Raw genomic sequence first — 19,232 nt, forward strand, 5'->3', positions numbered from 1 at the left:
TGTAAAGATTACAGCCTTAGAAACCCTATGGGGTAGTTCTACCCTGTCCTATAGGGTCACTATGGGTCAAGGTCAACTTGATTGCTGTGAGTTTGGCTTTGATTTTGTTTGTGTCACCACCTAGTGGCTCTCAGCCCAGCCTGAGCTGTTGCTGGTGACAGGGTGTGGCTGTGGGTGGGGCTTGGCAGGGTGGCTGGGTCTAGAGTACGGGTGAGCCAGGGGCAACAGGAGCCAGCTCAGAGCCTAGGCGACTGCCACTGCAGCCATGGTGCCTGTCTTACTCTCCCTGAGCCTCTTCCACCTAGGCCTGTGGGCTTCTGGCCTTATCTTGGTCTTAGGCTTCTTCAAGCTTGCCTGCCTACTGCTGAGGAGGCAGAAGCTGGCCAGGGCTATGGACTGCTTCCCCGGCCCCACTACCCACTGGCTTTTCGGACATGCCCTCGAGGTAAGTGGGGAGAGGAAGGATTGGAGAAGGTTTGTTCAAAATAGCCTCCCTTCCTTCAGAGAATCAGGCCTTATCCCCCAGGGGCCATGGAGGGAGACTTTATGCTTGGGGAAGGGAATATTGTCCTGGGAGCCATGGTTTCCCTTCAGCTTTCCCAGCATGATCTCTCCCTCACTCTGCCTCCCAAGCTAGTCTCAGGGTGGTGGGGTACTTCAGAACAGGGTCAAACAGGCCACAGGCTGCTTCCAATCATCCTGAAACCCAAGATTCAGACAAAGCTTTGCTAGAGGATTGAGGATAGCACAAAGGTAACATATCTGGATTGTATGATGGAATTAGGCAATCTTTAGGGCTTAATCAGAGTCCTATTCTGTGCAGTGTGAAAATTTCCGTTTTCAGGGAAGAAAATGTAAACAAAGGCAGAGATGAGTGTTGTCACATGAGAGACCTCCCAGAGTGTCCAAGTTGTTGATTCACCTAAAGGTGGGGTTTTCCCTGCTATGCCTATGGGCTAACTCATCTTCCTGGGTTCAGAACCTGGCTCTGTTGTCTTCCAGTTACCTCAGAGTGGTGGGGGCCACCTTAGCACTGCCCTCAAGGGCATTTCTTATCTCTGTACCATCATGGAGATCTAGAGCAGCGGGCAGGAACAGCTGCGTTGAAATCAACTGGGCGAAGTAGATTCCTGAACCCCTAGCCCTGGAGATTCTAATTTAGCAGACTGCAACTAGGAGTCTGAATCTAAAAAACTTCCCCAAGTGTTTTGATCTGCAGCCAGGTTTGGGACCCCAGGTATAGATGCCAGAGATAAGGCTCAGAGAGAGGGAGAGTCTGTTCTTCTTTCTGCTGCATCTGCCCTCTTCATTCTTAGTCTGTGAAATCCCTTCTCCTCCGTGGTTGACACTGGGAATGAGCTTGACCTTATGTGAGACATGCCCAGGGTTATACTTACCCTTACAGATAACTGCCCTCTCAGAATTGTCCAGTGACCCATACCCATCCTGGGGACACTCGGGAAAGAAAGGTTGGTTGGGGAGATGAATAAGACCCAGGCCCTGTTCTCAAAGAGCTTATGGCCTAAAGGAGAAAACGGACACCATAGCCTTTCCTGCTGGGTCGGGTTCCACCACGGGATTCTGTATCAGCTACTTCTCTGTATCTATCTCAGCACTCGTCCCCTTGAGTTGTCATCTTCTGCTTACTTGTTCATCTTTCCCACTAGACAGTGACCTCTGGAGTGTGGAGATCTGATCTGATTCATCCTTGTACCCTCAGGGTCCTGCACAAAGCTTGGCACAGAGCAGGCATCACTGAAGTGAACAACTGGAGGGACTAGGAGGGATTTGGGAGTCTCTGGATGGTGCCTTCATGGCATAGTAGTTAAGAACTTGGCTGCTAACCAAAAGGTCAATAGTTTGAATCCACAGGCTGCTCCTTGGAAATCCTATGGGGTAGTTCAACTCTGTCCTATAGGGTAGCTATGAGTCAGAATCAACTCGATGGCAATGAGTTGGTGTTTTTTTTTTTTTTTTTCCTTCATTTTGGGTGGTGCATATACTTAACACACTTGGTTGGAGGTTTGAGTCCACCCAGACGCACCTTGAAAGAAAGGCCTGGTGATCTACTTCTGAGAAATCAGCTGCTGAAAATCTGATGAAATATAGTTCTACTCTGATAAATACAGAGTCACCATGAGTTGGAGTCAACTTGACAGCAACTGGAAGAAGAATTGCTAAGTACAGAAGGAGGGTCATGGGAAGGTTGAGGTTTGGCCCTCATGGTGGTATGAAAGGCATTTAGAGAGACCTTCCACCCACTCTATCATGTCAGAACTGGCTGCCCTCTTCTCTCCCACTGCTCCCCATCCCCAACATCTTGAGAGTGTGCAGAGGGTCTGGTATGTCGTTTAGCTCTGGCTTTTTGGTATCAATAGAGGTATCTGAAGGGTCTTCTGCTCAGAACTAGGAAGGGCAGGCAAGAGCTGGAAGGGTGGTTCCTCTTGGGCACTACTAAGGTTTCCTGGGGAACCCTCACAATCACAACATCTCTGCATTCCTCAGGGGCTTGGCACCTTTGCTCCCTATCTCATCCACACCTAAGCCTCAGAAATGGGGAGAGCAGGATGGAGATTATTTTTCCTAATGTACAGATGAGGGTAAGAACTGGTAGCAACTACCTGTAATCCTCCTCAGTTTTCAGAATTTATCACCCTGAGGCTGGGCCTATCCTATTTCTGTAAGATTCCCCTCTTCTCACTCTAAGGCCCAGGGAGCACTTTGCCCATATTGCAGGGATTGACAAATCTGACCTGTGTATGTATCTGAGTGTGTTTGAGTGGGTGGGGTAGGGATACCATCTTCCAGCCCAAGGAAAGAGCCCAAAGCCATCCTGATACTGCTGAGGCCTCTTCCCTTGCCCCACCCATTGCTGGGACAGTCTTCATGGCCTTGTGCTGTGTAGTGAAGAGCCTTGGTTCTGAACTCTGCCTCACTTTCATTTAGCAGATATTGATCACGTGTCTTCTCTGTGCCCTGTTTAAGTCACTTCACTTCTCTGTGTTTTCCTTGTCAACAAAATGGAGTTAATAATATTTACCTTGCTGGGTTAGAAGAGGATCAAAAGAGTCCCCGGGTGGTGTAAACAATTAATGTGTTCAGCTGCTAACTAAAAGGTTGGAGATCAGCAGGCAAGCTGCTAGCTCAAGTTCCAAGAGCCAGGGGTCAGATGAATAGGAACCAGCTGCAGGATCCAGAGTGTTTTGCCAGAAGGTCCACCTATATTGGATGCAGGCCACATTCCCAAGGAAACTCCCTTTCCACTGATTGGCTACTCACAACAGGTTCCATCATGGAGGTGACCACATTATATTAGATTTCATCATGGAGGTGTTTACATACTATACTACTGCCAAGCTACATCGTGACTACCAAACCACTGAGAATCGTGGCCCAGCCAAGTTGACACACAACCTTAACCATCACAGACCCCTTGAACCACAAGACTGGATTGTAATCAGTTTCTTTGTTTTCTATGTCAAAACAAACAAACAGCGAAAATGTGGGAATCTGAGACCCAGAAAGAAGAGGCCCAGGGACTGGCAACACCTGTTAGTGTCTGGATGTGGGAAACTCAGATGTGGGATTTGGAGAGTGTCTGGCCTCAGGCATTGCAGGAACTTCCTGCCCTGAGATGCTGTATCTGGCTGTCTTAGCTCTGTTTTGCTGATTCCATTGTAAACGCCACTTGGTGGACCTTCAGAGAGACGAGCAGCCTTTGAAGGGCATCCTCCTTGGTATTGCTATGAACCACTGGGAAAACTCCATTTCAGGGCTCTGGCTGGTATTGGGACACATGTTGGTTCCATTCCCAGGCACAGGACTAGGAGTAGATTTTGGGGATAAATATAATGTGTTCATGTTTGGAAACACCGAATCCGAGTGGCGTAGAGGACATTCTGTAGAAATGTCCAGAAAGCGGTCAATTATGTTCCTGGAGCTCAAGAAAAGGATGAACAGAGAATTTGGAAATCACAGGCAGGAGGATGGCAAAGGAAGTCACAGGAGTGGAGGAGAGCCTTCAGGGAGAAGGTACAGAATGATAAGAGGCAAAGGACCAGGTTTTTGAGACAAATGGTGGGGGAGGAGCTGCTGAGAGGGGACATCAGGACAGGTGGCAAGACAGCTAGGAGTGAGTTCAAGAAAGAGGGAGAAATCAATTGTGTCATAGTAGCTGGAGGTCTCTGAGCTTAACATCAAGGAGGGTGATTTCACCTTAGCAAAAGCAATGTTGAGAGGTGAAGGCTACAGTGGGAAGAAGTGGCAACAGTCAAGACAACTCTTTCAAGAAGTTAAGTTATGAAGACAGCAGGAAAATAGGATGTTAGCTGGAAGAGGCAGCAAAGCCAGGGAGCTTTTGTTTCCTTTTTTTTTTTTTTTAAGTAGGAGAGACTTGAGCATGTTTTAAATGCAGATGATGAGGAGCCAGTTGGGATGGAGAGGTTTGCGATATGGGAGAGGGGCTGATTGAGGCGCCCGAGGGGAAGGTTGGAACCTTGGACAGGCCTAGGACACCTCCTCTACTGTAGCAGGAGAGGTTGGGGCATGGGCACAGGTGGTTCTTCAGATCTGGTGGCTGACTTTTAGGGATGTCTTATCTGAGGCTCTATTTTCTCTGAGAAGTTGAGCAGAGTGTCATGTGTTGGGTGGGGGGAATGGTTGAGGAAAGAGAATTTTTTTTAAATTTTACTTTAGATGGAGGTTTACAGAACAAACTAGCTTCTCGATAAAGTTAGTAAACATTGTTTTATGACATTGGTTAACAACTCCACAACATGTCAACACTCTCCCTTCTTGATCCTGAGTTCCCTATTACCAGCCTTCCTGTCTCCCTGCCCCCCCTCCCACCCCCCCACACCTCCTAGTCTTTGCCCCTGGGCTGGTGTACCCTTGTAGTCTCCTTTTGTTTTATGGGCCTGTCTAATCTTTGGCTGAAGGGTAAACCTCAGGAGTGAACTGAAAGGGTGTCCAGGGGCCATACTCTCAGGGTTTCTCTAGTGTCTGTCAGGCCAGTAAGTATGGTCTTCTTGTTTTTTTGTGAGTTTGAGTTTGTTCTACATTTTTCTTCAGCTCTGTCCAGAACCCTCTATTGTGATTCCTGTCAGAACAGTCAGTGGTGGTAGCTGGGCACCATTTTGTTGTACTGGACTCAGTCTGGTGGATGCCATGGGGGTTGTGGTCCTTTAGTATTTTGGAGTAATTTTTGCGTTGTGTCTTCAGTTTTCTTCATTCTCCCTTGCTTCCGAAGGGGTGAGACAGGTGGAGTATCTTAGATGGCCGCACACAGGCTTTTAAGACTCCAGACATTACTCACTAAAGTAGAATCTAAAACATTTTCTTTATTAACTATGTTATGCCAATTGAGCTAGATGTTCCCTGAGACCACGGTCGCCACAGCCCTCAGCCCAGCATTTCGGTCCCTCAGGAAGTTTGGATGTGTCTATGGAGCTTCCATGACCTTGCCTTGTACAAATTGTGCTGGCTTTCCCAGTATTATGTACTGTCTTACCCTTCATCAAAGTTACCATTTATCTATCATCTACTTAGTGTTTTTCCAATCCCTTGTAACCATCAAAGATTGCTTCTGTTTGTGTGTAAACATTTTCAGTACAGTAGCGGTCTCATACAATATTTGTCCTTTCGTGATTGACTTATTTCACTCAGCATAATGCCCTCCAGATTCATCCATGTTATATGCTTCACAGATTCATTGCTGTTCTTTATCGTTGGTTAATACTCCATTGTGTGTATGTACCACAGTTTGTTTATCCATTCATCTGTTGATGGGCATCTAGGTTGTTTCCATATTTTTGCTATCGTGAACAATGCTGCCGTGAACATGGGTGTGCATATGTCTGTCAGTGTGACGACTCTTATTTCTCTAGGATATATTCCTAGGAGTGGGATTGCTGGATCTCTAGCTTTCTAAGGAAGCGCCGTATCATTTTCCAAAATGGTTGTATCATTTTGCATTCCCACCAGCAGTGCATAAGAATTCCAGTCTCCCCGCAGCCTCTCCAACATTTGTTATTTCATGTTTTTTTTCATTCGTGCCCATAATGCTGGGGCAAGATGGTATCTCATTGTAATTTTGATTTGCATTTCTCTAATGGCTAGTGATCACAAGCATTTCCTCATGTATCTGTTGGCCGCTCGAGTGTCTTCTTTGGAGAAGTGTCTGTTCATTTCCTTTGACCATTTTTTAATTGGATTATTTGTCTTTTTGTTGTAGAGGTGTTGGATTTTCTTGTAGATTTTAGAGATTAGAGCTTTGTCTGATTTGTAACAGCCAATTCTGCACCCCCCCCCCCAAGTCTGTAGGTTCTCTTTTTACTCATTTGGTGAAGTCTTTTGATGAGCATAAGTGTTTAATTTTTAGAAGATCCTAATTATCTAGCTTATCTTCTGGAGTTTATGTGCTGCTGGTTATGGTTTGTATCCTGTTAGTGCCGTGTATTAGGGCCTCTAGCATTGATCCTATTTTTTCTTCTATGAATTTCATAGTTTTTGGCTTTATATTTAGGTCTTTGAATTAGTTTTTGTATATGGTGTGAAGTATAGGTCCTGTTTCATTTCTTTGCAGATGGACATTCAGTTTTGTCAGCACCATTTGTTAAAAAGACTGCCTTTTCCCCATTTGATGGACTTTTGGCCGTTGTTGAAGATCAGGTGACCATAGGTGCATGGATTTACATCTGGGTTCTCAATTCTGTTCCATTGGTCAATGTATCTGTTGTTGTACCAGTACCAGTCTGTTTTGATTACAGTAGCTGTATAGTAGGTTCTGACGTCAGGTAGTGCGAGTCCGTCTAATTTATTCTTCAATAGTGCTTTACTTATCCGGAGCCTCTTTCCTCTCCATATAAAGTTAATGATTAGTTTTTCCATCTCTTTAAAGAATGTTGTTGCTATTTGGATTGGGATTGCGTTGTATTTGTAAATATCTTCGGGTAGAATTGTCATTTTCAGAATGTTGAGTCTACCTATCCATGAGCATGGTATGTTTTTCCATTTATGTAGATCTCTTTTGATTTCTTGCAGTAGTGTTTTGTAGTTTTCTTTGTATAGGTCTTTTACATCCTTCGTTAGATTTATTCCTAAGTATTTTATTTTTTTAGGGACTGTTATAAATGGCACTGTTTTCTTGATTTCCTTTTCATAGTTCTATTTATTGGTATATAGGAATCCAGCTGATTTTTAATGTTTATCTTATATCCTGCTACTCTGTTGAATCTTTCTATTAATTCCAGTAGTTTTCTCATGGAGCTTTTTGGATTTTCTACATAGCATCATATTATCTGCAAATAGGGACAGTTTAACTTCTTCATTGCCAATTTGGATGCCTTTCATTTCTTTTTCTTGCCCTATTGCTCTAATTAGGACTTCCAGCACAATGTTAAATAGGAGTGGTGACAAAGGGCATCCTTGTCTTCTTCCTGTTCTGAAGGGGAATGATGTTGATCATTGGTTTTGCATTGATGCCCTTTATTATGTTGAGAAATTTCCCTTTTAACCTATTTTATTGAGAGTTTTTTTTTTATCAGGAATGGGTGTTGGACTTTGTCGAATGTCTTCTGCATCTATTGAGATGATCATGTGATTCTTTACTTTCCTTTTATTTATGTGGTGGATTACGTTGATTGATTTTCTAATGTCGAACAATCCTTGCATACCTGGTATGAATCCTACTTGGTTGTGGTGCATTTTTCAAATATGATGCTGAATTCTATTGGCTAGAATTTTGTTGAGAATTTTTGTGCCTTTATTCACGAGAGATATTGGTCTGTAATTTTCTTTTTTGTGGTGTCTTTGCCTGGTTTTGTTATCAGGGTTATGCTAGCTTCATAGAATGCATTCAGAAATATTGCTCCCTTTTCTATGTTCTGAAACAGTTTGAGTAGTACTAGTGTAAGCTCTTCTCTGAATGTTTGGTAGAATTCTCCAGTGAAGCCATCTGGGCCAGGGCTTTTTTTTGTTGTTGTTGGAAGCTTTTTTTTTTTTCTTTTTAGTTTTTCAATCTCTTCTCTTGTAATGGGTCTGTCCAGATTTTCAACATTATTTTGTGTTAGCTTGGGTAGGTAGTGTGTTTCTAGGAATTTGTCCATTTCCTCTAGGCTTTCAAATTTGTTGGAGTATAGTTTTTCATAATACTCTGTTATGATTCTTTTTATTTTTGTTGGTTCTGTTGTAATGTCCCCCATTTCATTTCTTATTTGAGTTATTTGTGTGCTTTTGTCAATTTGACAAAATTTCTTTTGTCAGTTCGGCCAGTGGGTTTATCGATTTTGTTGATCCTTTCAAAGAACCAAGTTTTGATTTTGTTGATTCTTTCTACTGTTTTTCTGTTCTTTATTTCATTTATTTCTCCTCTGATCTTTATTTTTGGCTGTGGGCCTCTTTTGCTGTTCTCTTTCTATTTGTTCAAGTTGTATAGCTAATGTTTTGATTTTGTCCCTTCTTCTTTTGATGTGTGCAATATTGCTATAAATTGACCTCTGAGGACTGCTTTTGCTGTGTCCCAAAGATTTTGGTATGATGTATTTTCCTTCTCTTTTGATTCTAGGAATTTTTTGATTCCGTGTCTTTTTTTCTTCTATTACCCAGTGGTTTTTAAGCAGAGTGTTATTCAGTTTCCTTGTAATTGAATTTTTTTTCTTGCTCTTCTTGTTGTTAATTTCTACTTTGATGGTGTTGTGGTCAGAGAAGATACTTTGTATTATTTCAATGTTTTGGATTTTGTTGAGGGTTGCTGTGTGGCCTAAGATGTGGTCTATTCTGGAGAACATTCCATGTGTGTTGGAAAACAATGTGTACTTTGCATCTGTTGGGTGAAGTGCTCCATATAAGTGTATGAGGTCAAGTTGGTTGATTGTGCCCTTTAGCTCTTCTGTATCTTTGTTGAGTTTCTTTCTAGATGTTCTGTCCTTTACCAAGTGTGGTGTGTTGAAGTCTCCTACCATTATTGTGGAGCTGTCAATTTCTCTCTGAAAGAAAAATTTTTGAGGAGTGGAGTGTGGCCAGTGCTACAGAACTTTCCAGAAGTCTTTTCTGCCAATCTCTGTGTAAAAGTCACCTCAGAGAGGCCTTCCCTGACCCACTCAATCACCTTCTACAGTAGCAGCCTCCAATCCTTTTCCTGCTTTGTTCTTCTTCCTAGACTTATCACTACCTGAAGTTATATTATTGATGTATTTGGTTCTTGTTTATTTCCTTTCTCCCCACTTAGAATGTAAGCTCGGGGAGAGCAAGGACTTTGTCTTGTTCACCATTGTATCCCCAGAAACTACACTATACCTGGCACAAAGTGGGTGCTCAATGCTTATTTGTTAAATGAGTGATGAATTCCTGGGGATCCAACTTGGGCAGCAAAACCACTCAAAAGGGGTGAAAACCAATGTCTGCATCTCCCTGGATGCTTGGGCATTCTTTTGGGCCCCTGCTGTCTTGTCTTCTTAGGTGTTTAGATGCTCTCCAACTCTCCCCCTCAGGCTTGATCATTCCTGGGGCTGGTGTTCACCTTTGAATGTTGAAGATAGGAGAGGTGTTAGGGACAGAGCAAGGGCTTTGGAATCAAAAGACCTGGGTATGAATTCTAGTCGTGTGACTTTAGGCAAGGCCCATATATACTTAACTAGCAATACCTGGTGAGTAGGATAGTCATGGTGACTCATGTCAATCCAACCCAGGGCCTTCTCTCTGTCTTGTGTATTTGCATGTGTTCACATGTACACGTGCAAATACATTTGTCTCTGAAAGGGAGGATGAAGAGTGAGGTCATTTCATTGTCACCAGAGTGGCAGGGATGTCACTTCTCTGCTCCCTGGGGATCTTTACCATTAGATCTCTTCCCTTCAGGCTTCTCATAGCTTGCTGCTCAATCCCATAACTGAGTACCCAAGGGGATTGTTTAAAATTGAATCCATTTTTTTTCACCAATGGTTATTTCAGAAATGCTGCCTCTTCTCACCTTTGGATGAGTTTTCTTGACAAATGCTCCTAAACCTTTTGCTTCAAATATACAGCTTTGCTGTCCTTGACACTGGCTAGACATGCTGAGCTCTGACAATCTTGAGTGTGTATGGGGAGTTCCCAGGGCAGGGAGATGACTAGGATAAGGGTACCCAAGGCCACTAAGGATGCCACCCTGGAGCAACATAGATCCAGAGGGACCTGACCCCCAACTCCCAATCCCTGCATGACTGCTCTGGGCAGTGGGAGCCTGTGTGGTTCCCTAGAGCAGAGCAGGAACTCATAAGGGACAGTCACATGCAGGTTGTTTTCAGTTCAGTGACTAAGAAGTCTTTTTAAGAGTTAGAACAGTCCAAAGATGGGTTGGGATGTTTTGAAAAGTAATTTCCTTTCATGTGAGATGTTTGGGCTCTTGAGGGAAGAGATTCTCACTTTGTAAAGGTTCCAGACCAGGTAACCCAAGTACTCTGAATTTGACATCAACATGACCTGCCTCGAGGGAGCTCTAACATGCTGGGGAAGGAGGAATCCCTTTTCTTGCCCCTCCCCAACTATTTGTTTTTATAAACTCCCACTACCATTTTGTAAACAGATTTATTTTTGTTTCCATCAGGGCTCTCCCCTCCCCTGCTGTGAGAGCTTTGGCTTGCAGTGGACTGGCTAAACAGGAACTTGGTTTCTTGAAAACTGGCCAACTGAGCTTCAGGTCAACTGGCTGATGGTTTGGACAAGTTTAACAGGAGGGGCAGGAGAAAGAGTCTCAGTAGGGCTCTTGGTCTGCCTAGACTCACATGGGACAGTTCCCTTTGGTCTTTGGGTTGTAGTGTTCCTACCTACAAAGTCGGGGTATGGTGCAACTAGGCAATGTTGACCTTACACGGACTCTGGGGGAGCAGAGAAGAGAGTGGTGATTTAAGACTTTCTTTTTTCAATGCCACCTATTGCTTATTCTTGGCGAGGTCAATAAGGAGTGCAAATGTGAGGATGAGGGGGGTGAGGCCAAGGGTTGATGCCCTAATCTTTCCCTGTTTCTTTTCTTCTGAGGAAAAACAAGCTCAGCCCAGACTTCCATGTCCTGAAAGCATCACAATTTTGGCCTCAATCAATCTACTTACTGCCCTAAAGCCTAAGTGATCTTTTTAAAACACAGATCTGACTTTGTCACTCCCTTGCTTAAATTCCTTCAGTGGTTCTCCATTGCCCTCAGAATAAAGTAAAGCCTTGTGACATGGCCTACAAGAACCTATATGATCTGCCCTACCCATTTCCAGCCTCATTCTGTCCTCTCTCACCCCTGAAGAAGTGCTAAGCAAATAACACAGGGCCTGGCACATACTCAACCTCAAAAAAAAAATTTTGTTAAATAAATTTCCTGTACACACAATGGTCGTTCCAGCCTCTGTGCCTTTGCACAGGTATTATCTTCTACCCTTCCTGCCCAGCTGCCCCACTTCCACTGGCTACTATTAGACCATTTAGGATTCACTTCAACATTACCTACCCGGACCTTGAGAGCACCGAGGACAGGTCTGAGATGTTTAGTTCTGTCACCCAGAGGAGAGAGGAGCTGGCCAGGAAGCCTCATGCATCCCAGAGAGCGGACACCCCAGTCCACTCAGAGAGGCTGCAGCTCAGCAGTAGGGCTAGGCTGCGGGGAGTCATCTACACTCTCATCAGGTTTTTCTGGACAATCAAGGGAGTGAGGAGGCAAGTGTGGGTTCAGACTGTGAACATGGTCAGCATGAGGTTAGGGTCTCCTGTCCCTGGTAGGATGTGGCAGAGGGGTCCAAGCATAGTTGACAAGAAAGGGAGTGGGGCTCAGATGACCAAATCAGCTAAAGGCTCCTTCCAACCCTGAATTTATATTAATCTGGTTTCTCTGTGACTTAGGCTCTTAATGCCTTATCCAACTGGGCTCCTGGGACATGAGAGGGATGGAGGTGAAAGCTCAGGAAGGAAGATGGAAAAATAAGACACATGAAGAAGGGGCACTTCCAGGGACACCAGCAAGGAAGGAGGCTGGGAAGGGGTTAAGGACACCAGAACGTTCTCTCTTACCACTGGGTGGGGAGGATGCTTATCACTTTGTGCTCTTTTGACATTGTGTGCTCAATGGCAGTGAAAACTCTTACAAGCCATCTTGGGGAGGGAAGGGAGACTAGAATGCTGAGTTCAGAGGCAGTGAGGGAGGGGTCTTTGGGGAGATTACACTGGACTTTGCAGAGGACCTGGGAGGAAATGAACCCCACAGAAGGCAAAGATGGTTGGCTAGAGACCAGAGTAGCCAGGTCCAAGCCCCAGGGTCATTGAGGGTAGTGGCCTGGGTCAGAGAAGGATGCCCAGGGGGCTGTATTATCAGACACCCTGTGCTTCTCAAGACTTCCTTCTAGAGGACACAATATGGACTAAATAAGTAAGTGGGGACTATGGGAGGGAACTTTCCAGAGAGAAAAAACCTGGCCAGCTCTTGGGTCCTCACTTCCAAGATGACAAAGAAAAGAAGGAACAGTGGTCACGCCAAAAAAGGCCATGGCCATGTGTAACCTATGTGCTGTACAAACAGTGCCCACTGCATGCCCACAGGCAAGGCCATTAAGAAGTTTATCATTTCAAACATAGTAGAGGCTGCAGCTGCCAGGGACATTTCTGAAGTGAGTGTCTTTGACGCCTACGTGCTTCCCAAGCCCTACGTGAAACTATGTTATTGCGTGAATTGTGCCATTCACAACAAGGTGGTCAGGAATTGTACTCATGAAGCCTGGAAGGACCAAACACCTCTTACCCCAATTTAGACCTGCAGGTGCTGTCCCATGACCTCATCCAAAGCCCATGTAAGGCTTTGAGTCCTTAAAGACTGAAGAAAAATTAACCTGGAAGAAAATAAAATGGAAATTATACTAACAAAACAAAACAAAACAAAACAGGGCCAGCGTAGACCTCAACATGAATGGTACTCTCTGTAAAATGGAAGAAATTATTCCTTCAGCATTAGGTTCATGAGACAATCTATGAAATCATTCACATAGTAGTACCCGGCACATACTAGGCACTCAATACATATCTTTTCCTTTCTGTTCAATATGTTGAGAGACAGAATCTGAAAATGAGTAGTGAATCTGGACATTAGTCAGAGCAGGCAGGCTAGGACCAGCTGAGAAGAACAAATAGAAATTTGTAACATTATTTACCACACAGGGAAGTGTTGGTGGTGGCCCTTCTATGAATCCCCAAATTGAGCAAGACTTTGGGCTTGTTCCTAATAAGATTGACTGTCTCTGGCCAATGTTTAGATTAGCCAGATGCTTGGTATGATTTCTCCCCTCCTTTCTTTCTTCTTTTATTAAATTGTACTTTAGATGAAGGTTTACAGAGCAAATTAGTTTCTCATTAAACAATTAATACACATATTGTTTTGTGACATTGGTTGCCAATCCAACATGTCAACATTTTCTGCTTCTTGACCTTGGATTCCTGTCTCCCCTCCTTTCTTCAGCTCCTTCCTTTTCATCTCATTTATTCATTTTATTTATTCAACACACAATCAAGTACGTACTGTGTCTGAAGCCCTGTGCTGAGCTCTGTGGGGGGCCTGGAGATGCCACAGATGTGGTTGCTGCACTCAGGAAACTCACCGCCTGGAGATGGAGTCAGGGCTCCTAACTAATCATGCTACTGAGCCTCAGTTTCCTCATCTAACCCGACATGAGGTGGGAATTATGACAGTGCTTATCTTATAGGGTTTCCTGAGGATTAAATCAAAGAATGTATGAAGACCTCTTAATGCAGTGTCAGGTACATATTAAATGCTCGCTGAATGTCAATGGTAATAATATTGCTTTTAATCATGAATACAAGCAATTCTAACACAAAGCAGAATCTGAGTGAATTACTAACAGTGCTGGAGAGGCCCAGAAGAGACAGAGATTTCAGCTGATGGGGAGTTAGATTTCTAAATAGGGGCATTCAAGGCGGATCGATATCAGTGGGTATGGGGCCTACCTTGTCTAAGAATCGCCATACCCCACAGAACCCTCGTATCTACTAACAGTCCCAAGGTTTCTGCAAGGTTGTTGTTGGGTGCCATCAAGTTGATTCCAACTCATAGCAACCCCATGTAACAGAGTAGAACTGCCCTACAGGGTTTTCTTGGCTGTAATCTTTACAGAAGCAGATCACCAGGTATTTCTCCCATGGAGCCACTGGGTGGATTTGAACCACGAATCTTTTGATTAGCAACCGAACGCTTAACCGTTGCACCACCAGGGATCCCACTATCAACTATACAGGTGTCTGACAAGTATTCTTGGGTATAGGTTGTGCCAAGAGGAAGGTGTCATGAGTTGAATTCTGTCCCCCCAAAATATGAGTCAACCTGGTTAGGCCATGGTTCCCAGTATTGTGTGTTTGTCCTCCATTTTGTGACTGTGGGGTAGTAATACCCTTACCCAGGCCACATACCTGATCCAATATAAAGGGAGTTTCCTTGGAGTGTGGCCTGCACCACCTCTTATCTCTCAAGAGATAAAAAGGAAATGGAAGTGAGCAGAGAGGGGAGACCTCATACCACCAAAAAGGCAGTGCAGGAAGCATAGCGCATCCTTTGAACCTGGGGTCCCTGTGCGGAGAAGTTCCTAGTCAGGGAAATATTGATGAAAAGGCTGATGGAGAGAAAGCCTTCCCCTGGAGCTGACACCCTGAATTTGGACTTTTAGCCTACTTTATTGTGAGGAAATAAACTTCTGTTTGTTAAAGCCATCCACTTGTGGTATTTTTGTTATAGCAGCACTAGATGACTAAGACAGAAGGAATGGTATAAGCCAAAGTACAAAGATGGCGCCGCACCCCAGGAGATCATCTCAGTTCTAGGCATTCAGACTCACAAGACTACCATAAAAAAAAAAAGAAAAGAAAGAAAGCATAGTTAATTAGCATTAGTCTACACAGAAGGTTATGGACAGAAACCACAGCTTGCCAGCAAGGCTGCATAAGGTGTTCCTTGCAACAGTCCACCTGGCCATCAGTGATCCATCTTCTTGGGGAACAGCCAAGTGCAAGGAGATGAGATCGGCATCAGTGGGTATGGGGCCTACCTTGTCTAAGAATCACCATACCCCACAGAACCCTCATATCTACTAACAGTCCCAAGGTTCCTGCAAAAGTCGTGCACAGTACAAGAGTCATTGCACTCAGGGAAGCCCAAAGCATGTTGTTCCTATCAGGTTGTTGTTGGGTGCTGTCAAATTGATTCCAACTCATAGCAACCCCATGTAACAGAGCAGAACTGCCCTACAGGGTTTTCTTGGCTGTAATCTTTACAGAAGCAGATCACCAGGTATTTCTCCCATGGAGCCACTGGGTGGATTTGAACCACGAATCTTTTGATTAGCAACTGAATGCTTAACTGTTGCACCACCAGGGATCCCACCATCAAGTACTTGTAGTTCATTCATGGTTCTTGCCAATTCATATGTAATTTACCAACCAGAGATCATTTCTGCCATAAGCAACATTGTCTAGCAATGCAGTTGACATTCTGCAGTATCAGGTTTCCAGGGGGAAAAGTTCTTGAAGGAAATTAAAAGTGCTGCTCCAGTGAACATACAAATGATAAGAAAGCGAAACAGCCTTGTTGCCGATATGGAGAAAGTTTTAGCAGTCTGGATAGAAAATCAAACCAGTCATGACATACCCTTAAGCCAAAGCCTAACCCAGAGCAAGGCCCTAACTCTCTTCAATTCTCTGAAGCCTGAGAGAGGTGAGGAAGCTACAGAAGAAAAGCCTGAAGCTAGCAGGGGTTGGTGCATGAGGTTAAGGAAAGAAGCCGCCTCCATAACATAAAAGTTCCAAGTAAAGCAGCAAGTGCTGATGTAGAAGTTGCAGCAAGTTGTCCAGAAAATCTGGCTGAGACAACTGATGAAGGCGGCTACACTAAACAACAGAGTTTTAATGTAAATGCAACAGCCTTATATTGGAAGAAGATGCCATCCAGGACTTTCATAGCTAGGAAAGAGAAGTCAATGCTTAGCTTTGAAGCTTCAAAGGATGTGCTGATTCTCTTGTTAGGGTATAATGCGGCTGGGGAATTTAAGTTGAAGCCCTAATGCTCATCATTCTGAAAATCCTAGGACCCTTAAGGATTAGGCTAAATTTACGCTGCCTGTGCTCTATCAATGGAACAACAAAGCCTGAATGACAGCACATTTGTTTACAACATGGTTTGCTGAATATTTCAAGCCCACTGTTGAGACCTATGGCTCAGAAAAAAAGATTCCTTTCAAAATATTACTGCTCGTTGACAATGTACCTGGTGACCCAAGAGCTCTTATGGAGATGTACGAGGAGATTAATGTTGTTTTCGTTCCTGCTAGCACAACACGCGTTCTGCAGCCCATGGATCAAGGAGTAATTTCTACTTTCAAGTCTGATTATTTAAGAAATACATTTCATAAGGCTATAGCTGCCGTAGATAGTGATTTCTCTGATGGATCTGGGCAAAGTAAATTGGAAATCTCTGGAAAGGATGCACCATTCTAGTTGCCATTAAGAATATTCATGATTCATGAGAGGAGGTCGAAATATCATCGTTAACAGGAATTTGGAAGAAGTTGATTCCAACCCTCAAAGATGACTTTGAGGGGTTCAAAACTTCAGGGGAGGCAGTAACTACAGATATGGCGGAAATAGCAAGACAATTAGAATTAAAAGTGGAGCCTGAAGATGTGCCTGAATTGCTGCAATCTCATGATAAAATTTTAAGGAATGAGGAGTTGCTCCTTATGGACAAGCAAAGAAAGTAGTTTCTTGAGATGGGATCTACTTCTGATGAAAATACTATGAACATGTTGAAATCACAACAAAGGATTTAGGATATTACATAAACTTAGTTGATAAAGCAGCAGCAGGGTTTGAGAGGGTTGATTCCAATTTTGAAAGAAGTTCTACTGTGAGTAAAATGCTATCAAACAGCATCACATGCTACAGAGAAATCTTTCATGAAAGGAAGAGGCAATCAATGCAGAAAACTTCAGTGTTGTATTATTTTAAGAAAATGCCATACATAGCTACCCTAAACTTCAGCAACCCTACCCTGATCAGTCAGTAGCCATCAACATCAAGGCAAGACCCTCTACCAGCAAAAAGATTACAATTCACTGAAGGCTCAAACGATGGTTAGCATTTTTTAGCAATCAAATATTTTTTAATTAAGGTACGTACATTGTTTTTTCAGACATAATGCTATTGCACACTTAATAGACTACAGTATACTATAAACATAACTTTTATATGCACCAGGAAACCAAATAATTCATGTGACTCTCTTTATTGTGGTGGTCTGGAACCAAACCCACAATATCTCTGAGGTGTGCCTGTGTTGCCCACAGTCTTTGAAGTCTGACAAACCTGGGTTTAAATCTTGATTTTCCCATTTTCTGGCTGTATGAATTTGGGGAAACTCCTTAAGGTCTCTGAATCTTGATCTTCTAATCTATAAATTGGGCATAATTTATAGATTATAATTATACCTACTTTTTGGGTTTCTTTGACGTTGAAGTAAATCATACAGGAAGTGTGTGTGATAGGTGTTATTAGCTGAGGCTGTGTGGCATTGAAGGCCCTTAACTGGGATAATGCATGAAAGGATCTAACACTGGATCCTGCTCAAAGTAAGCCCTCAGCTCATAGTTCCCTCCTCTTAAAGCCTACCTTTCCCCAGTACATCATCCTCCAAGCCTCTTCCCCACATCTCCTGCCCCATCCTATCCCTAAATGCCCCAAACTGCACTAGAGAATGTGCTCTGTACATGCCCTAGATACTTAACTTGTGGGCAAAAGATTAACCAATCCCTGTTCTCTGTCACGTGGAAAACTGAACTCGAGTTACAATCTCTAACTCTTTTTCCCCTGGAAACTTGATACTGCAGAATGTCAACTGTATTGATAGTCAATGTTGCTTATGGCAGAAATGATCTCTGGTTGGTAAATTACATATGAATTGGGAAGAACCATGAATGAACTACAAGTACTTGATGGTGGGATCCCTGGTGGTGATCACCATAGCAGATATAATAATAACGAAAAGTTTGAAATATTGTGAGAATTACCAAAATGTGACATAGAGACATGAAGTGAGCACATGCTGTTAGAAAAGTGACACTGGCAGACTTGCTTGACGCAGGATTGCCACAAACTTGCAATTTGTAAAAAAAATGCAGTATCTGTGAAGCACAATAAAGCGAGGTGCAATAAAACGAGGTATGCCTGTAAGTAAAAATATTTACTGAGGGGACAGTTAAATGCACTAATTTGCAAAGAAGGACAAGATATGTTAAATGAAAAAAAGCAGGTTCAGAACAGTATTAATGTATAATTCCATTTACAGAAAACACCTTTAGGTGAGTGGATGTGCCTAGAAAACCCCCCAAAGAGTCCCAACACCTTCTGGATAATTTTCCAACCTTACCTTACACCACTGTCTCACCAAGTGGCAGCTCCCGGAAGACGTCATGCTTTTTCCTATCCCAGAGCCTTTGTGCTTGCTGTTGCCTCACCTGGAATGCCTTTCCCTTACTCTTTACTCATCCAGCTTGTAATCAACCTTCCGGTTTCAACTTAATGTCATCTCTGACAAGCAGCCTTCCCTGACCACCTATCTAAGGAGGTCCTACCTGTTATTCTCTATCATAGCCTTGTGTTTATTTCCTTCTTAGCACCCACTACTATCCATCAATATTTTACTTGTTTACTTGTTAATTGTTCGTTTGCCCCATAGAATGAAAGGGCATGGCCATGTCTGTCTCATTCCCCTGAGGTGTCTAGAACAGGGTCCTGCACCTAGTAGGTCCTCAATAAAGATGTGTTGAATGACTCACAGGGGTAGAATCCAGGTGACATCTATATTGTACAATAACCAAGTATTACCTTTATAATAAAAGAGTGTTAATGTTTAAAATAAAGTTCTGTCTGGGTACAATGTAGAGGGTTGGTGGAGGGTGCCTGATGGAAACAGGTGGCCAGTTAGGGGCCTGATGAGCTAATGAAGGCGCAAGAAGAGTGTGGCTTAGACTTTGAACTGTGGCTGTGGGGCTGCGGTGGGGACAGAGTCCAGAGATGTTGAGGATTGGGTCACTGGCTGAAAGTAGGGGTACAGGAGGAGGAAGGAAGCCTCTAGGACCTGCCTGGGTGGCCTCCTCCCTTCCCTGCTCTGGGACTGGGACCTGGCTGGTGATGCTGGGTTCTGAGTGGTTCTGGGCCTCTGTTGCCAT

General features: G+C 43.6%; 2 protein-coding genes across 2 annotated transcripts in view; both read left to right on the forward strand.

The window, feature by feature from the left end:
• The first annotated feature begins 211 nt into the window (after window positions 1-211).
• The window catches only part of LOC126073060 (cytochrome P450 4B1), a 41,770-nt gene continuing 22,749 nt past the window's right edge, over window positions 212-19,232 (forward strand). The window contains exon 1 of the mRNA XM_049879209.1: window positions 212-445. Within this exon, the coding sequence (XP_049735166.1) occupies window positions 266-445 (180 nt within the window). The 5' untranslated portion in view covers window positions 212-265. The remainder of the gene's footprint in view (window positions 446-19,232) is intronic.
• LOC126073061 (putative 40S ribosomal protein S26-like 1) lies at window positions 7,305-19,224 on the forward strand. Its single transcript, XM_049879211.1, has one exon. It carries the CDS (start codon window positions 12,516-12,518, stop codon window positions 12,759-12,761), a length of 246 nt encoding a protein of 81 aa, XP_049735168.1. The 5' UTR covers window positions 7,305-12,515; the 3' UTR covers window positions 12,762-19,224.

Source organism: Elephas maximus, chromosome 3 (assembly GCF_024166365.1).
Source record: "Elephas maximus indicus isolate mEleMax1 chromosome 3, mEleMax1 primary haplotype, whole genome shotgun sequence".
In the NCBI taxonomy this organism is placed as follows: Eukaryota; Metazoa; Chordata; class Mammalia; order Proboscidea; family Elephantidae; genus Elephas; species Elephas maximus.